The following is a 21,627-nucleotide window of genomic DNA, read 5'->3' as shown; positions in this document are numbered from 1 at the left end:
TATTTGGCCCTTCTGTTTCGAGCCTCACTAGAGGATTTGGGATGTAGCCTCATCCCATCAATACAACTGGAGGTCACCCAGTTGGGGAAAACTGGTGCATCTCAGGGAAAGCATACCCATTTTCGTGAAGGTGTTCTTGTGCTTATTTGTGCCTAAAATGAAGGGGGGGGGGAGTTGCCTTAATTCCAACAGTGGGACCTCAGTATCCATGGGGAATCCATTCTGGACCTCCCTGCAAATACCAAAATACATGGATGCTCAAGTCCTGTTGCCCCAATAGCAGTACCATTGGGGACAATGGGACTTCTTGAAGTAAGCACCAGGGGACTTGATGGGATGAGGAGCCAAAGCCCTTCTCCTCCCAAGAGTCACCCACTTCTTCCCCCAGGAACCCGGGTAGCGATGGAGTTGGGACCCCAGCAGGCATGACTGGGAATCAACAGCAGCGTGGCCATGTGACACTTTCCCATTAGGTACAATGTGGGCTTGCCGTCCAAGGATGCTTGAATCCATGGATGGCAAGTCCTTGGATATTGAGGGCTGGCTGTACAATCACTGTGCTCTTTACTGAAGCTCACTGTTGGCAGTCCATTTCCTATAACTGCATACAGCAGAACAGCCTAATTGTGCTTTCACACTTGTTAGCAGTTAAGTAAAACAACTGTTCTATGGGAAAACAGAAATGCTGCAGAATTGTTGATTTCGAACTAATATTTAACTTAGACTCTTGAACAAAAAAGCCACACAAGGTCTGATAAAGCCTGGGGTGTTTATTTCCTCTCCCATTTTTGTATGGAACAGACATTTTTATAGGCCATTGAGAGCATCACACAGAAATGATCTCTCCTTACAACATCATGAGGAACATATTTAAAAGCTGACAAGAAAAAGTATCCAGCAGTTTCACCACCCTACTAATATACTGGCCTTATCTACACCCTTATTTTCTAGTTACACACAGGCACACTCCAAGAATGAAAATGAACAACATGAGAACAGAAATACAGATTTCTGGGATTTGCTATCACTTTCATTCAGGACAAACAGGCATGTTCATTATTATGACATGACTAGATTCTTCAACTATCTATTGGAAGCAGAATCTTAGTTCTGATGAATTTGTTTAAGGGACTGTATGAATTGCATCACACTGTAGGCTATATTACATGCACTTAAGCACAAGTGATGTTTTGTAAATCACAAATGTGGAAATCTACCACCAGGTTTAGGCAGTTAATATGCATCTGTAAGGGAGCGCCTTTTGCTGTGTATTTCCCATCCATTTTATGTAATTTAGACTTTATTCATATTTTTCTTCAAAGCTGCTTATGTTTAAGAATGTAACTTATGTTCAACTTAACACAATTCTAAGGAACAAAAGACTTTTTTTGCTATTGGTGATCTAATAATTTTCTCTTTTGAAAACTACATTGCAGTCTTTAAAAATAATGTTCTAATTACAGGGCAACAGTTAATTATTTTTAACTGTGTAAAAATCATAGAAAATATTTTAGGCTAATTTAGTAATTAATAAAATTTTCATTATCAAACATTAAGAATCTCATCTGAGTTTCTGTAAAAATAGTAAACTTTTGAGAGAAACTCAGTGTTTAACGTTTCAAAACAATTTGTTCTATCTTCAGCTTTCCTTAAGCATACAGTCTACCATTTATGAATAAAAAGTTACTTTTTATCACGCTTACTTGTTTACATATGTTACTTAAAAGAGTTTAATCTGAAATGTGGCATCATTAGGGAAATTTCAAACAGTTAAATCATATTTAACTCAGCTGTAATGAAACTGAAAAAAACCTGCCAAACTGACAAGGGAGCGTTAACCTCTTTTTCAGAGTGCTATATGGTTAGATCCTGTGGACTAACATTGTGAACTTTTCTTTAAAAACACCGAAGCACCAATACATAGTCCCTGAAGTTTCATTTACAGCATTCTCTGTTGATAACAGCTTCTGTTGCCTTTGGCAGGTGACATTTAGTCACTGCACTAGAACTTTAAATGCATAAAAGATACTTCAGTTCAACTCAAAGTGCTATTTGTTGGGACTTGACGGTGGACTCCCATCATCTTTTGAAAACAAAGATACTTTTTTCCCATGATTCTGTACATGATCTTCATTTATCTTCTCCAAAGCTTCAATCTATAAAATTGAAAGAGACAGGCAAATCAATAACTGTGTAAGCATTCTCACTGTGTATGGAGCATTTCATATCACACATAAAAAATCCTGTTGCTGAGCTTGGTTTCCTTCCTGTTTGTTTGTTTGTTTATTATTTAGGTATGTATATCCCGCCCGTCAGCCCTAATGGCTCTCAGGGCGGCTTACATTTATTATTTTTTTAACCAGACAGTTCCCTGCCCACAGGCTTACAATCTAAAAGACACGACACAAAAGGAGAAGGGAATGGTGAGGGGGGAGGGGATCAGGTCCAGCATTCTTCTCTCCCTCGGAGGCCTGGACCAAGGCAGATGGACTGGAGGGAGGGCTCTTCTTCTTCCAGGCAGGCCTATTGGAGTTAGCCTGCCTGTCTCTCCCTCAAGTTTCACTGATATTATTTGCAAGCCTACTTTTTCTCTGAATGTCCATCTATTTGATTTCTCTTTATAATATTAAGTTACCACCCAATCCTTAAAATGGTGATTTTACAAACCCATGTAGTAGTCAACAGGATTCCGGCAAAGAAGATACCTCAGACATACACTAGCTATATAGAGATGACTGCAAGCTATATAAGGACAATATAAATTTGTCTGATTATTCTGCCATAGCAGTTCCAAAGACCAAGAGTTGCCCTCTGCTTGTGAAAAGTCATTGACAATTGTAGCAAAATTATGATGGAAAACTTTGGTCACATAATCTGTGTCTCCCTGTATGTACACAGTGTTTCTTGGAAATGCATCTTAGCAAATGAGATCAAATTCAACGCCTCCCCGCACCAAAAACTTACCTCAGCTAAAAAGTCCGCCTCATTGTCAGATGCAAAATCTAAACCTGAGACAGCATTGAAGAGCTCTCGCTCACCAAGTGTTTCGGATACACCACCCTTCTGGAAGAACTTTTGTTAAAAGAAGAAGAAAAAAACTTTTATTGCCCATTATTCATAGAAGCACTTGAACTCTATAATTTTCACAGGGTTATGGTCTAGCAATTTTTGAGGCAATTGTTCTTGCAGCCTTGTAACTCAACTTTTCTAATCTAGAGTTGCCTTCCTCTCCGAGAATCTGCTTTTACTGAAGAGGATCTCTCATGTAAAATCAGGGTCTTGATTTAAGATAGACATATTACAAAGACAAAGGGAGTTTGCACAAGACACTTACTGTGAGCAATAAAGGGTCACAGTGGGTATTCAACTGTTTTAGTCATCAACAAAACCACATCTAGCAGAACAGATTTCCCCCTCCTCTGTGCACTCCCACATGGTCTCCAAATTTGTTTCACAGGGTTGGAGAACATTTTAGAGCAGATTTTTATGGGGAGATATGGAAGAAATTCCATTGCAGGAACAAAGGTCTGCTTGTAAGATGATGGATCTCACACAGTGCAGTTCCTCCTCTTTACCATTTAATCCAGGATCGGGAGTAGTGGTGATTTTGGGGTTACTCTATGTCTTACTCTAGAATAAGATATTTTTCTTAATGTTACTCCTACTTCTGTAAAAATCTCTTCTCTTTTACTCCTTTATTCCTTACTCCTACTCCCAGGCCCTGGGGAAAAGCCACAGTTGCTTTGCAAGGCTGGTGTGCATGTGTGTAAGCGTCTCTCTTGGCCTCCCAGTCAATATAATAAAATTGTTTTTTGCTGTTTGCATGTACAATATAATAACAGGAATAAGGAATAACAAATACATTTTGTTACTTCTTATTCCTACTCCTACTGCAGTAAAAACCTCTTACTCCTTACTCCTACATCCCAGCTCTGATTTAAACTAATATTTGTGTCAATAAGATACAGATTTAGATTCTCTGAAGTAAATACTAATTCATTATTTTAGAAGAAAAACAGACCACCCCAAAGGGCAGACTAGGGCCGCCCCAGAGCTGCTCATCCCAGCGCTGCAGCAGCTACACATCGCAGCCCCAATACGCCTCATGCCAGCCCAAATATGTCAAAGTGCCACAACCCCAGAGCGGCTTGAAGCCGCCCCCATCTGAACGGCTGAGTGGCTTCCAGGGATCTTGGGGATGTGCAGCATCAAAATGCCATGCTCCCAAGCTTTCCGGAAGCTGGCTTTTCTGAGCTGTCTGTTCAGACCCTCAGTGTGCTAAATAATGCAGTACTAAAGATTCAGTAACAGAGCTGCAAAATTGCCAGATATCTTACCTGTGAAACATTCCTGCAATCTCTGAACAAGAACTCAAGTCCATGAGGATGAGTTGGTTCTACAGACTGGCTGACATCAATTAACCAGACCTAGAATAAATATGTAGTTTTTTAGGTATCTATATATGGTCCCATGTCAACCAAGAGTTATTTTCTCCCATTATAAATCTGCTTACCTGTCCCCCATGCCACAGCATATTATATTCACTCAGGTCAGCATGAACTAAATTGCATTCTTTATACAACTTTTGCATCATCTAAAAGAAAGCAACACATTATTATTTGGAGTGTGCTCCATGATATTTAGAGTTAATAAAGATTTCCACTGATTAATAAATGTTAAAACATAAAACGTTTAACACATTTATTTTACTGAACATGTACCATCAAATATGTTTGGTATGTTCACTCTAGTTAGCTTATCTGAACTGACAGCTAGTGCAACTATATATGAATGACAGGTAAATTTAAACAATTTCCTAATTGTTCCTGCTTCACTACAATTTTAAAGAGTGCTAATTATAATTCAAGTATTTTAAAAAATCTGTAACAAATATAGTTCCAAGGAGAAAATCACTGGGCCAACAGAATGTGTGCCTTCAATGTCTAAAGGCTTCCCTTCACTGGCAGAAATTATATTTCCTGTTATAGCTACTTCTAAAAAGACCTCTCCTCTTGGACAGGGGTTCTCAATGTTTGTGTTTGTTTGTTTCATAACAAACATAACAGTAATCAAAGACAGAGTATTTTTAAGAACAAGGGGTCTGCATTCAAAATTTTATTGACCAATTACATATTTTCTTTTAAAAGAGAGCACAGGTTAATCATGTTGCTCATAACAAAAACTCCAAATTCCAAATTATATTTCAAAAAGTGAAATGATTAAAAATTCTTTCCTTTTCGTTCCCAGAAATCATAAGGACAGTTCAAGATGAAAACATCAGGTCACATTCTAAAACCTACCATAATTTTAATATCTCCTCTGTTTCTTATGATTGGTCATGTAGATGCCATGACTCAACTTCAAGCCAAACTATTTGATCTTATTATGCCCTTCCCATACCAACTTTTCTGTAATAAAAGATGTTATCTTTCCTCATAACAGATCTCAAGATCTGACAACTTGCAAATTTTTATGATCTTTTAGTTGGCCTAATAAAAATATTATGCTATATAGATTCTGGAATATTTTCAATAGGAATTTGCACCAATAGTTGTGACACAAGACAATAGTATTGCTCTTACCTGAAGAACTTGATAGTACGCCTTTTTCATATCTTCACTATTGAGCTTTACTTCTTTTAGTTTAGGAGCTGGGACTTGATCCTGACCAATGAAGGACATAACTAATACATGTTTTTTAAGGTTAACCACTTCTGGACAAGGAATGCCTGCCTTCTGCATTCTACACAGAAAATGAGATGGGGAAGAAAGAAGATTAGCACATTTAGGAACTCCCAGTAAATCAAGAATTCTTTACAAAGCCAAACATCTTTGGAATGATATGAATAAATAAATGAACAAAGTTACTAGCTCTTTATAAATACATTAACTTTTCAAGAATGTGAGGGTGGTGGCAGGGAGGTTTGCTTTAGATAAAAAGATGCTCTCAATGAGTCCCATCCAGTTCAGCAGGAGTGGAGGGGGACTGTAGAGAACCTTCACAGCTCCTCAGGCTTGTGAAAGGGGCAGCTGGGAGGCTCCCTGGAAGGGAGTGTACAAACAATGTGGGGCCAGGCCCCACGGCTGCTGCCCCCTCCTAAAGCCTGGGGCAGAAGTAGGTGCATTAAAAGAGCAGACCCCCCACTTTTGAGAGCAAGAGGGGGTATGAGTACAGTGACTGTGTGTCACTGTACACACAGCAGTCAGCTTTAGGAGTGGAGTGGAGGTGGCATGGAAGTGGGTCATCTAAAAGCAATCCCAACCTGCTTCAGGCATGCAAAGAGAGCACTGCACCCTTTTCACCCATCTTTTCTCCCCGGTGAGGTGGGAGGACAAGGAGTGTGAAAGCGGGTCGTCAAAAAGTAATCCAGAAATCCCAACCTGTTTCAGGTATGCAGGGAGTGCTCTAAATCCTTTTCAGCAGCCTGATCTTTTTCACCCATCTTTTCTCCTCTATGAGGAGGCTTCCATGCCTCCTCCAAACCAGCAGATCGAACCCAGGGGAAAACCAACTATCAACAGCAATCACCCCAGATCAGGTGGGGTGACGGGGAGCATGGAAGCAGGTGGTTAAAAAGCAATCCACCAATCCTAGCCTGGATTCAGGCACACAAATGTCAGCGTGCCTTTCTGGGAAGAGAAGGAAAGTGAAAAAGACTAGGTTGCTGAAAAGGGTGTAGAGGTCTCTCTGCATGTCTGAAACCAGTTTACCTTGCTGGATTGCTTTTTGATGATCTGCTTCCATGTTCTCCCCACCAGCAATGCCCCATGGAAAGCGAGTCTTGGAAATGGGGCAAATCTAAACATGTACACCTTATAGCCTGTACACCTTATAGCCTGAAGGTAATTTTATATAGTATTTTTAACAATTTTGTGCATGAAACAAAATTTGTGTACACTGAACCATGAGAAAGCAAAGGTCACTCATGAAAAAGCAGTCTCAGATACTCATTAACAAAGGTTTGGTTTTTGGAATATTTTGGATTTCAGAATTCGGGATAAGGGAGACTCAACCCGTATGATGAAAAGTAGTTACTGTAATATAACAACATATATGTTTGATGATGAGTAATTATATTAATATAAAACTAATATAAAGCAACATGGCAGAAAGCCAAACAATAAATTTGCTTTTTATATTGATTCCCAAGGACATTACTAAGTATAAAAAATGGAACAATATTTTAATATGTATAACTATTATTTCCATACCTTGTTAAATTGTGCATTTCTTTCTCAGCCCACATGCGTATTATCTTTCGTGGATTCAATTTGCTGAAGCGATCTTTAAATCTATAATCATCTTTGATATACTTATCACGATTCTTAAATTCATTAAGAGTTGTTTTAAACACCTTTATAGCACATTCTGAAGGTACTGGTTTAGCATCCTCACCCAAGCTTTAGGAGGAACACATGAAACACATTTTAGATATACAAGCAAGCTGAATTTTAAAAAGTTGAGCAAGAAAGTATACTGAAAGTAAAATATGAGAACACTTTGTATTATTTCACGACATTAAATCTCAGTTTGTTGAAAAACACAATAATCCGAACTTTAGTACAAGCCACTTATAACACTGTTCATATTACATTCTTGATTTTAAATAATTAATTTATTTGGTAATTTATAAGTTTGTGGCTTAGTGGTTAAGATGCCAGTTCCGATGATCAGAAGATCAGAAGGTTGGCAATTCGACGCCTGAGTGCTGCATGATAGGGTGAGCTCCTGTCACTAGTCCTAGCTTCTGCCAACCTAGCAGTTCGAAAGCATGCAAATTCAACTAGATAGATAGGTACCACTTAAGTGGAAAGGTAACAGCATTCAGTGCAGTCATGCTGGCCACATGACCACCAGACCAGTCCTTGGACAACCCAGGCTCTTGAGCTTAGAAACGGAGATGAGCACCACCCCCTACAGTCAGTTACAACTAGACATTCATGTCAAGGGACTATACCTTTAATAATATGAATGAGGTATATACAGGACACTTCCACTGTGGCTATTTTATAATTCCAAATACTATGCTAGAGTTGTGTGTCACACAATATTTTTGTTTTTGTTATGCTTCCAACCAATGGCAACCCTAACGCAAACCTATCACTGGGTTTTCTTGGCAACATTTTTTGGGGGGGGGGGAGGATGTCATCGCCTTCCTCTGAGGCTGAGAAAGTGTGACTTGTCCAAGGTCACCCACTGGGTTTCTACAGACAATTTGAACACTGGTCTCCAGAGTTGTAGTCCAACACTCAAACCACTACACCCCACTAGGTCTTCACACAATACAGACATAAATCATAAAAATATCTACATATATGTATAAATACCTTCCTCCATAGGCATGAAACACCACAGATTCTTTTCCTGTACTTATGCATCCAGTGATAGTCTCCAGCAGCCCAGAATTGACCATTTTATATAAAAGTAAACGTGTTTTAGGATCTACTGCTTTCTCCTGCAGAAGAAAAGAAAAATGTTTAAGTCTGTTGCTATAATTTTTTTTAAATGACAATATTGGAACATCTAATTATATTTGCTAGTAAATTCAGTTCAGTTCAGTGCAGATGACAAGTTGTTCCCTTGTGTCTCCCTGTATGAATTAAAACCAATTTGATCTTACTCTTTAATTATCATCCTTTAGAAATCATTTTTAATAGGGTATTTACTTCAGACTAACACTACTACAGCAAGTAATACAAGCAAGTTCAGTTAATACAACTCTGAAAAACATGGTGTTATGCCTCCAAAGAAAGAAAGAGAATTTAGCCTATGGATGGCTATTGGCTAAATGACATATGACAGAACAAAGCCTCTGGGCTTCATGCATCCCCCCAGGGCAGTTTTGCAGCCCTGAGGGCCTCCTCAATGCCTCCTGAAAGCTAAAAATAATCTTTGGGGGGGGGGGGGGGGAAACCTGAGCTTTTCACTCCTGGAGCATTCCATGGGTGAAAGTTTTGGCACAGAATAGGGTGCATGATCACCCAAATTCCCAATATAAAAAATAAAAATGAAAAATGAAAACAGAACTAAGTATTTGGCCATTTGCAATTTTGCTTTATTTTTCCAAAATCCATATTGTAATTACACCTTTATTAAAGGTAAAGGTTTCCTCTTTGACAAAGTTGTCAAGTCATGTCTGACTGTAGGGGATGATGCTCATCTCCGTTACTAAGCCAAAGAACCAGCATTGTCAAAGACAACTCTGGGATCATGTGGCCACTATGACTGCACAGAACGCTGTTTACCTTCCCACCAAAGTGGTACCTATTTATCTACTCACATTTGCATGCTTTTGAACTATTAGGCTGGCAGAAGCTGGAACTAGTGATGGGAACCCACGCCATCATGCAACACTTGGGCCTCAAACTGCCAACCTGCTGATATTTCAATCAACAGAGTCAGCATCTTAACCACTGAGCTTCCGCGTTCTTTATTAGGCCAACCAAAAAAGAACAAAATTAATTTTGTTATCTTTTGAATTTCACAGGCATTATCAGGCAAAAATTGTAAAAATGCAAGTGAGGAAGGAAAGTGATCATGTTGAGTCACAAGGTCTATATTTCAGGCAGTGTAGAGGAAGAATCTGTATAGACTAGAATGTTAGGCCACACATCCAATGGGAATGAGCTGATTATAAATCCCATCACTTTCCTCACCTTGTTACCTTCTTTAAAACCATCATTACATAGTGATGAAGACTGAGTCATAGATTCTACTAAAATATATTTGGTGCCCTTTAGACCAGCCTCATAATGTTATCACTATGATGTGGTATCGGGATTTTGCTTTAGAGCCAACATGGTTGCTGCAGCATTTGTATGTATTCTTGTAATTTTTGTATGTTTCTAGGCATATTTTTAACCTATTCTGGCTTTTGGTGGGTATTGGAGGAATGAATTTGGCTCCTAGTCCTGCCAAAGTTTCCAGCCCTTGAGCTAAGAGGAAATGTATTGCAATACCTTGTGTGTGTGTTGTGTACCCTCAAGTTGTTTCTGACTTATGATGACCCTAGGTGAACCTATCATGCGGGTTTTCTTGGCAAGATTTCTTCAGAGGTTTGCTCTTTTTAGCTACACTGGCTAAAAGATTAAAATTTATATCTAACTCAGAAAAAACAAAAACATAGCAGCAGAAGATAAAATCAGCACAGCAAATCTCACAGCAGCACTGGAATGTTATAAAACCTACAGCATATTATTGGTATTATTTTTTCTAAACTTCTAATATAGACTGCTGAAAAAGATAAAGTGCTGTATCCAGACTGAAGAAAAAGACCCTAAAAGAAATTCTAGATATTCTGTTTTCAGTCACATAGTTCTTAAATATTATTAACGAATATGCTAAAGGTGCCAAGACAAACAATAAGTTAGTTTTTATAAATAAAGAAATTGGCATTTCATAAAATATTTTTTTAATTCAGTGTTTAAAAGAATCTCGGGCAATGACCTGATTAGCAAAGTTGCTTCGGACAAACTGCTATTTGCCAGTGAGGCAAAGCTTCACCAATCTCAATCTGCCTCCAGAAATTAGTTCTACTTTAAGTATTGATTAATCAACATAGTATTAGATTTTTCTTAAATACCATTCCCCAACATAATTATGCAACACTCATTTTAAGCCATCAAGACATACAGCAGTGGAATGTTCCTTCTTCTCGTGGAGCCTGGCACTTCGACGTTCCTCAGAGTATGCATGCTGCTTTAAGGCATTGAAGACGTGATTGGACAATTTCAGATCCATACCAATTCCATCACCAACCTGAAATTCTGGTGCAAACTGCAAACAGATACAAAATGCAACAAACGGCATGATATTTTTACTACATGTTGTCTGTACAAGAGGAGGGAAACCCTACTTCCACCCCCTTTCCTCTGTGGTGACAACCCTAGTGCCTCCCATTTCTGGATATTGCAAATTCAAAACAGCCAATTTTGGTTGCTGCTCCCTTTGACACCCAGTCACTCCGGGAGCAGCAACTGAATGAATGGCTGTGTCAGTGCTGGCCTTATGGGCAAGAGGCCTCTTGGTCGCTGCTCAGCCAGCTGCTTGGTTGTTCTTCCCAAGGGGACCAGGTGCAAAGGGAAATGCTTCTACCTTTTGAGGAAGAATTCTCAATCCTTTGTCCTGTTGGGGAGGAGTGCAGCCAGTGTATATGTAGTGGGATTACAGAGCCCACATGCTCTGGACTGGAGACTGGCATGGATGGGAAAGAGAGATTTTAACTGCAGGAGCCACTCCAAGGCAAAGGACTCTTTCCAAAAACTGACTCGAGATACTCCTTCCTCAGAGACACACCTTTCCCAAACAGCTTCAAGTGTTTGCAACCCCCTCCCCAAACATTGTTTCTTCTGCTGTCTCTTCTCTCAGCCTGATGAAAAAAAGCAGAAGCAGCAACAGTGGCGTCACTATGGGTGTGGTGGTGCGGGCAACACCGGGTGATATCCCAGAATAGGGGTGACACCCAGTTGGGCCCTCATCAAGAGGAACGCTACACTGACTGCCCTCCACCACAGCCCTCTGGATCTTGATGCCAAGGCCTTGTTTTCCTCTTGAGAATGGCACCACAGCAGCAAAGGAGAGGGCTGGGTGCAGCCATCTGGATCTCATTATTGCAGCGCTGCAGCAGTGTAGCACTCCAGATCTTGCTGTCAGTCACTGCCACAGCACCACAGCACCACTTTCCTCCTGAAAGTCATGGCAGTGAAGGAGGGGGCCAGGTGCAGCCCTCCAGAACTTGCTGCCTCGGTCCTCTGGACCTCGCTGCTGTTTTCCTCCTGAGGAGAGCAGCCCACATCAGCAAGGGAGAAGAGGCAAAGGCGCAGCTGCTCCCAGAAAGCCCTGCCTCATCTGGAGCCCCACCCCCTGCTCGCGAACCCCACCCCCACAAAGCGGGTGACATCGGGGGCAGCAACACCACGGAGCAGTAGTACAGCTCCAACCTGTAAGCCAAATCCTGACAAAGCTCACAAAAGCTTAAGCAGCATCCCAAATTTGAAAGGTCATTTTTGCCACTCCTTCCTCCTCGCCACCATGTGCTCTAACTCTCCACTCCAGTCAGTCAGCGGCTGAGAGAGTGAAGACGTGTGGGGAGGTGAAGAGTGGGAGACACCATCACACATCTGCAAGGCTGTGCAGTGATTTTAAGGGACCCTGAAAAGATGTTTTAGACCTTTTACCCTCATCATGGCCCTTAAGGCCCCTGGTTCCCCTTGCCTTTCTTGCACAAAGATACTTTGACTGAAGGCCCCCCTGCTGCCCCCTTTCCCCCTCAACACCCCCTTTAATCTCTCCACCACCCCCTGGGGGAGGCATACCATCCACTTCAAGAATCACTGTCCTACACCAACAGTGCTATTTTTAATTACATTATTTGTACAGATGTACAGATCTTACTCAGTCATGTATAGAATAAGCCCACTGAAACCGATGAGACTTTAGTCAGTCATTATCAACTAAAATCCTATTGATTTCAATGATTCTATTCTTAATACTGTATAGTTAAATCTAGACCCAACACTATATTATACTGCATTGATACTGCTTTTTCTACAAATACTCCAGACAAATAGGCTGAAGAGAAAGATTATAGTGACTGAATTGTTTCAGGCTGCTATGGAAGCTTGAAGATGACACCTGGTTCCCACCACAGGTTTTAAAGTAAATGTTGAGAAGAAACGTCAGCAGGGACACAGAATATATCAGAGGCCAATAATACAAATTCAATCACTCACTTCATGACAGTTTACATACAGTCTTGGAATATCTGTGACAAATTTAGTATAGAACTTACATTTTCCATCCTTGCCGTATTCTTTCGTCCACATACAACCTCATCGTGTTTAGTAGTAATATCTTTTCCTTTTCCTATAAAGCCCTTTTTGGGAGTAGTGGTAGGCTTATCTATGAATAATTAGAGTAACAGTCTCAGATTACATCCGCAAGACTACTACCAGTATGCTACCATGTCTTTAGCTTAAAAAGCATTTTGAGGCACACACACTGACATTATCATTTACCCAATTTTACACAGCTATCATAATGGATACTTTGTAAACTTTGTACAAAATCTGACACAACTTCATAGAATGTAAGAACTCTTTGGTGAAGAAATTTACTTCTATTGCTGTTATGTTTACCAGATACTTAAATATTCCCCCCTACTTCTTTCAAAGCATGGCTCTAAATCAATCTCTCCTGCAAAGCTTGCAACTTAGCCCTATAATCTTCACAACCAAAACAAAGTCTAAGCATACAGAATTACATTTGCTCACATTCATTTTCTCCTCTCTGTACTGCAGTTTAAAGGCAGATTTCAAGCTCCATGGAGCAAGGATTTGCATTTTGCTTAGTCATGCTTAAAGTGACATGATATATGCTGATCAATCTTCCATACATTAAAAAGATGACAGCATAATATACTTTTCATTTTTATTCAGCAATCAAGTAGATGCCACTGACCGTGCGAAAACATATTTCATGCTCACATGTTTTTACAACATTGTTGATAGTGTTATACTTGTAAATATTTTAATTCAAAAAATACCTGCTCTGTACGGATCATGACGAGTATCCTGCCAATCAACCTCATCTTCAGAGCTGTCACTGTCTTCAAATGGATGCACTTTTCGGTAATTCTCAAAAGATATGGACACTTGAAAAGCAAAAGCACAAGTAGTATGACTTTTCAAGTATTTGCCACCAACTGGTACCTCTGCCATATAAAAGAGCCACTGAGAAATATTTATTAATTAAAATATTTACACACTACCTAGTATAAATAATTCAGCTAAAAACATATGACATATTAGAAGGTATTAAATATAAAGAGATTTAACATTATAAAAACTATGTTCAACAGAGTTAATGAGGTCCAAAGGTCTTGATGAACAGCTAAACTTTCACTTGGAGCCCACATAAAAGGAGTGTTGGCACCAATTGGGACTTCAAGGAGACAGCATTCCAGAGTTAGTGTGGCACAGCTGAGAAAGCCTTCTCCCATGTCTCAACACAATGAACTGATCACACTAATAGGACACACAGGGGAGCCCCCTACATCAGACCTCAGTTCTTAGATCCCATTTTGGGAGAAAGGCAGGATAGAAGTGCAATAAATAAATAAAATTCTCTGACAGGCACATATAGACATTTTTATTGTAACAAATCAATGAAGATCAACAATAGTAACCTTTGCTGTCCCCATTGAATTTTTTCTCTTCACGTCGAAGTTGTGCATCAAATTCTCTGTCAAATTCCATTTGCAGCATCTGTGCAAGCATCAAGTCACTGGACGTGTCAGTATTCTCCCCACTAACAAATGGTCCTTCAACAACCCTGGATACAATAGATAAGGATAAAAGTGCATTAGTGTGACAAACTCTAGTTTAACCCTGCTATACCTACGACTAAGAGATTATTTAAAAGGGCACAAGGATACGTGAAGACAAAAATCAAAAAATAATACTCCCTTTATTAATAAAGTGGAGAATATAAACATTTCTGACAAAATGTGTAAATATCTCTCATATGTTACATGAGTCATATTTCATCTCTCTCATATGGTATAAGAGACCTACTACAAAAGAAAGACATTACTTCTACATCTGTAACACGAAAAGATGAAAATACCCACGTAGATTGGTACCACTGAGACTAGTACAAATAACACAGTGTGATAGTTTGCATTACAGTGGAAGCAGCTTTGGAAATCCACACAGCGGCCCCAGGTGTAGAAAGGAAGAATAATGCTGATAAGGTCCTAATAGACCTTAAACTACAATGAAGCCTCTGTCTCAAATAGCAGGTCAAGTGGTAAATTAAAACAAAACCTGCAGTCCCCTTAGAGCAGTGGTCCCCAAACTGTGCCCTTTAAGAGATTTTTGACTCCTGCTCCCAGAAGCCTCAGCCATGTTGCCAATAGTCTGGGATTCTGGGAGATGAAGTCCAAAGTTCCTTAAAGGGCATTGTTTGGGGACCACTGTCTTAAGAGTCAGTCAAAGCAATTTCTATTCATTTAGGGGAAGAATCAGCCACTACTTTTTGCTAGACTGAAAAAAGTCTAGTGCAGGCATAGTGGAGGGAAAGAAGTCCCAGTTCTCCCACTGTGAAAATATAAGCTGGCTGAAGTTATTCTGCATCTTGATGCCCTCTTGCAACTTCTCTGTTCACCACTGACCTGACTGGCCAGAGTGAAGGCAAAGAGCCCATTAAGTGAAACTCTTACATTGTACATAGCTTTTTTTGTCAGGTACTTTAATAAATATCACTTCCATCTTCTGTAACTGTATTTTCTCACTTCTGCTGGTGATCTGGAGGAAGCTATACTATCTCCTCACTTCCAAGGAGCAATGAATCATGTCACACTGTTCCCACTCCCAGCCAACAGGCAAACAGTTGGTGTCTGTGGGACCTGTGATCAAAACTTTACTTTCAAGTAAGGCAATATAGAACTATAGATGCAGGGAATAAGATGCCCCATCATCTAAGTGTGTAAGCAAGGATTTAAATGGAAAGATGTTCAACTTACTTGACCACTTCTGGAAAAACAGCACTTTCTTCTTCTAGCTGCAACTCTTTAGCTAACTGTTCGCTCATAACATCGGCAAGGGAACATGATATTGTAGTATTTTTAGGAGTTCCCCAAGGGCACTAGAATAACAAACAGACATTTTGTGTTGGATAAAGGTTAAGTAAGCAAGTTTTCTCCACATATAATTTTTTGGGGTACACAGAATGCTTCTCAGGACTGAAAATACAATTGTAACATAAAGTACAAATACAATGTAATAAAGTATTAAATCAAATTAAAAACTGGGTTTCTAAAGAACACGTCACCTGTTACAGGTGATGCAAGTGAAAAACATGAGCATTCTTTAAACTGGGATTTCTTTTAAATTGATCCTTGCAGTGACAAACAGTGTATCTGCAAGGTAGTACAAGCTTAAGACAGCCTTTTCTATTCCTCCGAGGTCACGTCACCACAACCTCAGTGTATTAAAATGATCTCGTAGGCTGTAGGCAAAATAATACTGGGGAAGAACACAGTGTGCTTTCCTTCCACTCATGAACCAGGTTGGTGTGTTGATAAAGCCAAATTCCAAGACAGGTACAGACCAGTAACGTCCCCACACCAGGTGTCACCCAGGGCAAGGGGCAGGGCTTCTGGGAACTGGGGCTTCCGGAGATGGGGCACACTCCCTCCCCCAGTGCCTCCCCATCCTTTTTCTGATGAGGAAAAGGACAGGATGGCACATGGGGGGTGGGAGTGGAAGGATGGTGTGTGGGGGTGGGAGCATGGGGATGGGGATAGGAGTGCATGCGGGGAGCATGGGGATGCTGCGTGGGCACAGCACATGTGGGGACAGCACCCAGCCAGGTGTCACCTCCCCTCCTCGGGTGTCACCTGGTGCAGGCCACATAACCACACCTGTGATGCCACTGGTACATACAACTAAATCAATTCAGTTTGTCATTTTATGTATTTATTAAAGACCCAGGCAAAGAAGAGTTCAGAAGCAGCTGCATTTAATATAAAATGAACAAACCAGCCATTACCTAACTAACTTATCAGTAGCCTAAGGGGGGGAAATCACCAAAGCAGCTTTTAGAGCAGAGGTGAACAAAGAGTATTACAGTGCACCTGCACACAATACACGGCTTTAAGCTTAGACTGAAGCTGCGCGGCAATTAAACAAATGGCATGCTAACCTATGGCATGTGCGCCATGAATACACGCCCTATTGTTTGCAATGGGGCACAAGCATACGGGGAACTCCCCTTACATGGGGGGGGGGGAATCTAGAACAGATCCCCATGTAAGGGAAGGTCCCACTGTATTGTTGCCATCAACCTGTCCAGATTTTCTAGCCAATAAAAGACATGACTTGCCTCTCCTGGAAGAGGCCATTTGCCTTCTTAAAAGTCTCTCTCTCCTGTGTTTAACACCACAACAATATTCCTTTTTGAAAACCACAAGTGGGCTTTGTTTTGGACATTTTCATCAGTCTGTGTGGCCTGGAGGATTCCAGTGGCAGAAATTAGATATCCAGACCTGCTGCAGCTGCCCATCCCTGCTTTAGGGGAAAGATAATCTTTAGTTTTCCTGGCCTAACTTGGCTGATGCTGCTTTCTAGATATTCAGGCAAAGACCAAGAAAGCTGTTTGACAGGGATAATCTTCGGGATAGGGCATAGAAGGATAGAGGGGTATTTTAATTGAAAAGTCACAGGGATATTGAAGTTTCTACATGTCTGGGCATGCCCTTTACTAAGAGACATTCTTGAAAAGGAAAAGTATGAAGTCATTTCCCTATGACTCAACATTATGGTAAACAGATACCTATGAAGGTATCTGTCACATTTCACTTACCATATAGTGTAAGGTTTATCCCAAGCTAATGTGAGTTCAAGAATTAGAATAGGGGTTTTTAACCACTAAATCTCACCCGTACCTCTTCATTTGCTTAAAGCTGTACTTCTTTTGATAAAATATTTTTTATTGAAATTCACTTATAACATGCAAAACAAAGAAAGTAGAGAAAACAAGAAACAATAACATAGCAAGCATAAAAAACACAAACAAAAAAATGTCTACAATGACCAATATAACAACTAAGACTAGGTTTCCCCTTTTTCCATCCCCCCCTCGATGTCTTGCACATTAACTGCATTGTTGATGTCTAAAATTACTAACTTTTATCTTAGTGTGTGTGTGTGTGTGTGTATACTTTTCTACCATACAGAAAAGAATTACTACTTAAATATCAAAATCTATCATAGCATCCTCTCCTTTTCTTGTCTTAACGTCATCCATAAAAGTCTGCCAAGTATGTAAGTATGTTTGCATTGAGTTTCCCTTTAAGTAATTTATTAATTTATCTGAAAAGGTCCAGTAATTTCTGCATCCACTCTTCAGTGTTTGGGGTTATCTTCTGTTTCCAATGTTTTGCATAACACATCCTTGCTGCCACAATCATATAACATAGTAAGTAAGCCTCTTTTTCCCCTTCCATTTTTCCATCTAAATCCCACATGTGTGAAAGAAATAATCCCAGTCTAAATGATATTTCTGCTCTCAAAATCTTTTGATTCATCCTACAAATTTTAGCCAATACTTTTGTGCTTTTTGACATGTCCACCACTGATGATAGAAGGATCCCACATGTTTATTGCACTTCCACCATTTACTATTTACTTTTTTAATAGATTTTCAGCAATCTAACAGGCGTCAAGTACCACCTATACAACATTTGGGGTGGGTGGGTGAAATCCTTCAAATCATAGCAGCAAATAAACTTTAATTCCTTAACCCATACCTTTTCCCATTGCTCAAAATGTACTGTCTGGCCTATATTCCTTGTCCACTTCACCATACACTCTACTTGCTCATCTTCTGTTCCTGGTTTGTTCCTGGTCTTCTTCTCCATATATCTATTTTAAAAACTCTGATTCTTCTTTTCCAAAATGAAATTTAATCTTATCTTCTCTATATCTTTCTCTTAACTGGTAGTATAACAACTACTGTGTATCATATCCCTCTTCCTCCAACTGGTATAGATCTTTAGATTTCCACATTCCTTGATCGAATTCCAACAAATCTTTATATCTTACTCATCTCTGCACATTTCCAAGCTCTTTCTTATTAAATGCTTCTTGTGGCGATACCCATCCTGGTAGTTTAACACTCAATTTCCCCTTACATTTATCCCATATTCTCATCAGTGGTTTCCTGATGATATGGTCTTTAAAATATGTGATGCCCTTTACTTTTTCATACCAAAGCTAGGCATGCCATCCCCATCTTAATTCATGGCAGTACTAAAGCAGTACTTCTAAAGCCATCTGAGATGTGGGACAAAAGGGGGGGGGGGTTCCACCAATGTGCCAGGGACCAGGGCCATATTTATGCTCATTGGTTGCATAGCTCACAGACCACTTGAGTATATATGCTACTTTTCTGTAATAAAGAAATAAATTGTCCAGACTATTCAAACTCTGAAACGAATGGGGAAATTACAATCAAAATCATCCAAATTCATTTATACTTTTAGAATATAAATTCAGAGTACCACTTATTATGTCAACTACATATCACCAATGAATATCAGGTACTGTAGGCTATTATTATACTTCAGAATAAGGAACTGGAAAACCACCTCTGAATATTTCTTGCCTGAGAAAACTCTATGACATTTATAGGTTCCTCATAAGCACAGGGACAACTTGAAGGCGCACACACTAGAAATGTGGTTTATCTTGGAAATCTTTCCTCAAAATATGAAGCATTTGTTTAAGAATGGGCAAAATTTGTGCTAGAACTCTACTCATGAAGACAATGTATAAAATTAGAATACTTATTAACTGGATCTTTATGTATGTACTAATGTTAGATGGTTAAGATGTTGTGCCTCTGCTATGACATTATGGGATGACAGTCCTAGAATTAACTTATCCAAAGCTCTATCTCTTCATTTGTGCACATATATTTTTCAATCAGGATTTGTTAGTTATGTTTCTGCTATTTTAGACTGGAAGTTAACAGCGCTTGCATTGACTTGTGTCAGTCCATAAAAACAGCCATCAAATTTATGGCATTCACAATTACCGAAATGCTTTCATCACCCCTATTTCCTCATACCAATGATGTAAAGGAGCCTCGCCTACAAAAGCCCACGCCACTAAGCAGAGCATCTAGATTTTTTGTCATAATATATATGTAGAAACATTCCTTTAGAACTGCGTTTTAGAAGTTTATCTTTTTTTTTACATTTCAGCATAAGATGTAATTTTAAATTACAGAAAGGATCGAATTCACATCCAGATTTTAACCCTCCTCCATGGCATGCTTTCCTTTTGGAAGCCTAAGAATGGTACTGAAGACAAAATGTACCAACAGAAACATACTGTTAGTACATATGATACATAATGATGGTATGGTGGTCATGACTTCACAACAAAGGTACCCCATGGAAGCACCCAATACTTTTGTATGTGGCATTTAAGAGATTGGGCATTGCTCTTACAGTATAATGCCAACAGGAAAGAGTTGTATTTCCAGCATGTAAGTGCTGTATAAACATTTGCCTGTGGAATCAGTTCCGTTTATGAGTCAGAACTGAATGTGGTGCTTTCTCCAGTTACAATAAACAAAGCATAAGCTATTGTGAAATCAAGGCGAAACTAAAATATGGGAATGCAAATACAAACTATTCCCCATGTATTTTTGTTGCTAATTAACACAGGCTGAGATAATTATCCAGTGTGCAGACAGTTGCTGACCAAGTGTTTGCTAATAAAAATCCAAAGAATCGACATTTGATCTTAATGGCTTTAAGTCTGGTGTCGACATGGAAAGCACAAGGATCATCACAGATTACACAGCCAACATTATTGATATGGAACGAAGGCCAAAGTTACAGAAGCTTTTTGCTTACGTGAATGAATAAATAATGCCAAAGTCTAAGAAGCCTGACATATGAGTCAGCCATTCTGAACTGGACTGTGGTCTGTCAGCTCTACTAATGCTCTGGACCAGAGAGAGAAGGGGATCCTTTTTACGTTTATATTTCATGTTTATTGTATTTTACCATGTTTTTATTTCCCCCTCCTTGTAACCCGCCTTGATTCCTTTGGGGGGGAAGGCAGGCTATAAATAGATTATATTATTATTAAACTATATTAAAAGATATACATTAAGATAAAATCTGAAGATAGCATTCACTCAGTAATCCATTAGATGCGTGTGTTGTGTTGTGCTTGGTGTCAAAAGTCCTTTATATTTACTTTAACATAACAAACAAACCCACAAAACATTTAAACCCCCAAAAGCTGCAGGAGCCCTTGCCACTTCCCCCTCAGGTCAGGACTGTGCCACCCGCTGCTGAAATAGGGGGGCTCTATTATTAGTCTCCCAAGCGCTTTGGACTTCAGTTCCCAGAAGCCCCTGCGGCGGCCAGACGGAAAGCGACGGAGCCCCAAAAGCCTCGCCGGACGGTGAAGGCCAGCTGCCTCTCCTGTCAGCGGGGCCCATAAAAGGAGGTTTTCCCCCCTTCTTCTCTCACCTTGCTCTGAGGCCAAGCAGGGCCAGAGCTGACTTCCGAGGTGGGAACGACGGGGTCCATTGGGAAGCGAGAGGAAAGTGCGGCGAGAGAGGAAATGGAAGCCGAGGCCACAACGGAGCAGAAGGGCAGCGGGAGGAACTGCTGGAGGAATGGAATGGAGCCTCTTCCGGCTTCTAAGTTTGGCTTCACTCCTCCCGCCCTTTGACCCCTGACGTCACCCGCCCACGGGCCACTCCAGCAGGACACCTCCCGTGACGTCACTTCCTCTGGAATTCCCCACTCTCCCTTTCTCCCCCTCCCACCTTTTCCTTTTCCCCTTCTAATAAAGCCACTGTCAGACGCCTCAGGTGCCTCCTGGGAGAAAGGCGACATACGATAGGAACGATATAAGTAAACTGAAATAAATAAAGCCATGCTTGGTTTCTTGAAAGGCCAGGAGGCGCTGCTCCATCTTGGCTTTCTTTTCGACAACAGATAAAAAACGTTTATTATTACTACTGCGACAAAAAAGTCACAACAGCCAACAACGTCGGCCATAAAGATAAATAACACCCACTGCAGCTCTTTCTGGT

The 21,627-nt window shown here is 40.1% G+C and overlaps 1 protein-coding gene across 1 annotated transcript; it reads right to left on the bottom strand.

Annotated features, from left to right (window-relative positions):
• Window positions 1-755: 755 nt before the first annotated feature.
• RIOK3 (RIO kinase 3) lies at window positions 756-21,244 on the bottom strand. The gene is made up of 13 exons (XM_089517174.1): window positions 21,056-21,244; window positions 15,524-15,645; window positions 14,186-14,331; window positions 13,544-13,651; window positions 12,791-12,900; window positions 10,633-10,776; window positions 8,328-8,455; window positions 7,212-7,400; window positions 5,583-5,742; window positions 4,514-4,594; window positions 4,338-4,427; window positions 2,965-3,072; window positions 756-2,156 (listed from the first exon to the last, which is right to left on the bottom strand). Exons 1-13 carry the CDS (start codon window positions 21,113-21,115, stop codon window positions 2,049-2,051), a joined length of 1,554 nt encoding a protein of 517 aa, XP_089373300.1. The 5' UTR covers window positions 21,116-21,244; the 3' UTR covers window positions 756-2,048.
• Window positions 21,245-21,627: the final 383 nt, after the last annotated feature.

The sequence above is a fragment of the Sceloporus occidentalis genome, unplaced genomic scaffold, assembly GCF_023333645.1.
Source record: "Sceloporus occidentalis isolate IW3139 unplaced genomic scaffold, rSceOcc1.0.p SCAF_3, whole genome shotgun sequence".
NCBI lineage: Eukaryota > Metazoa > Chordata > Lepidosauria > Squamata > Phrynosomatidae > Sceloporus > Sceloporus occidentalis.
This window is presented reverse-complemented; position numbering and strand designations above follow the sequence as displayed.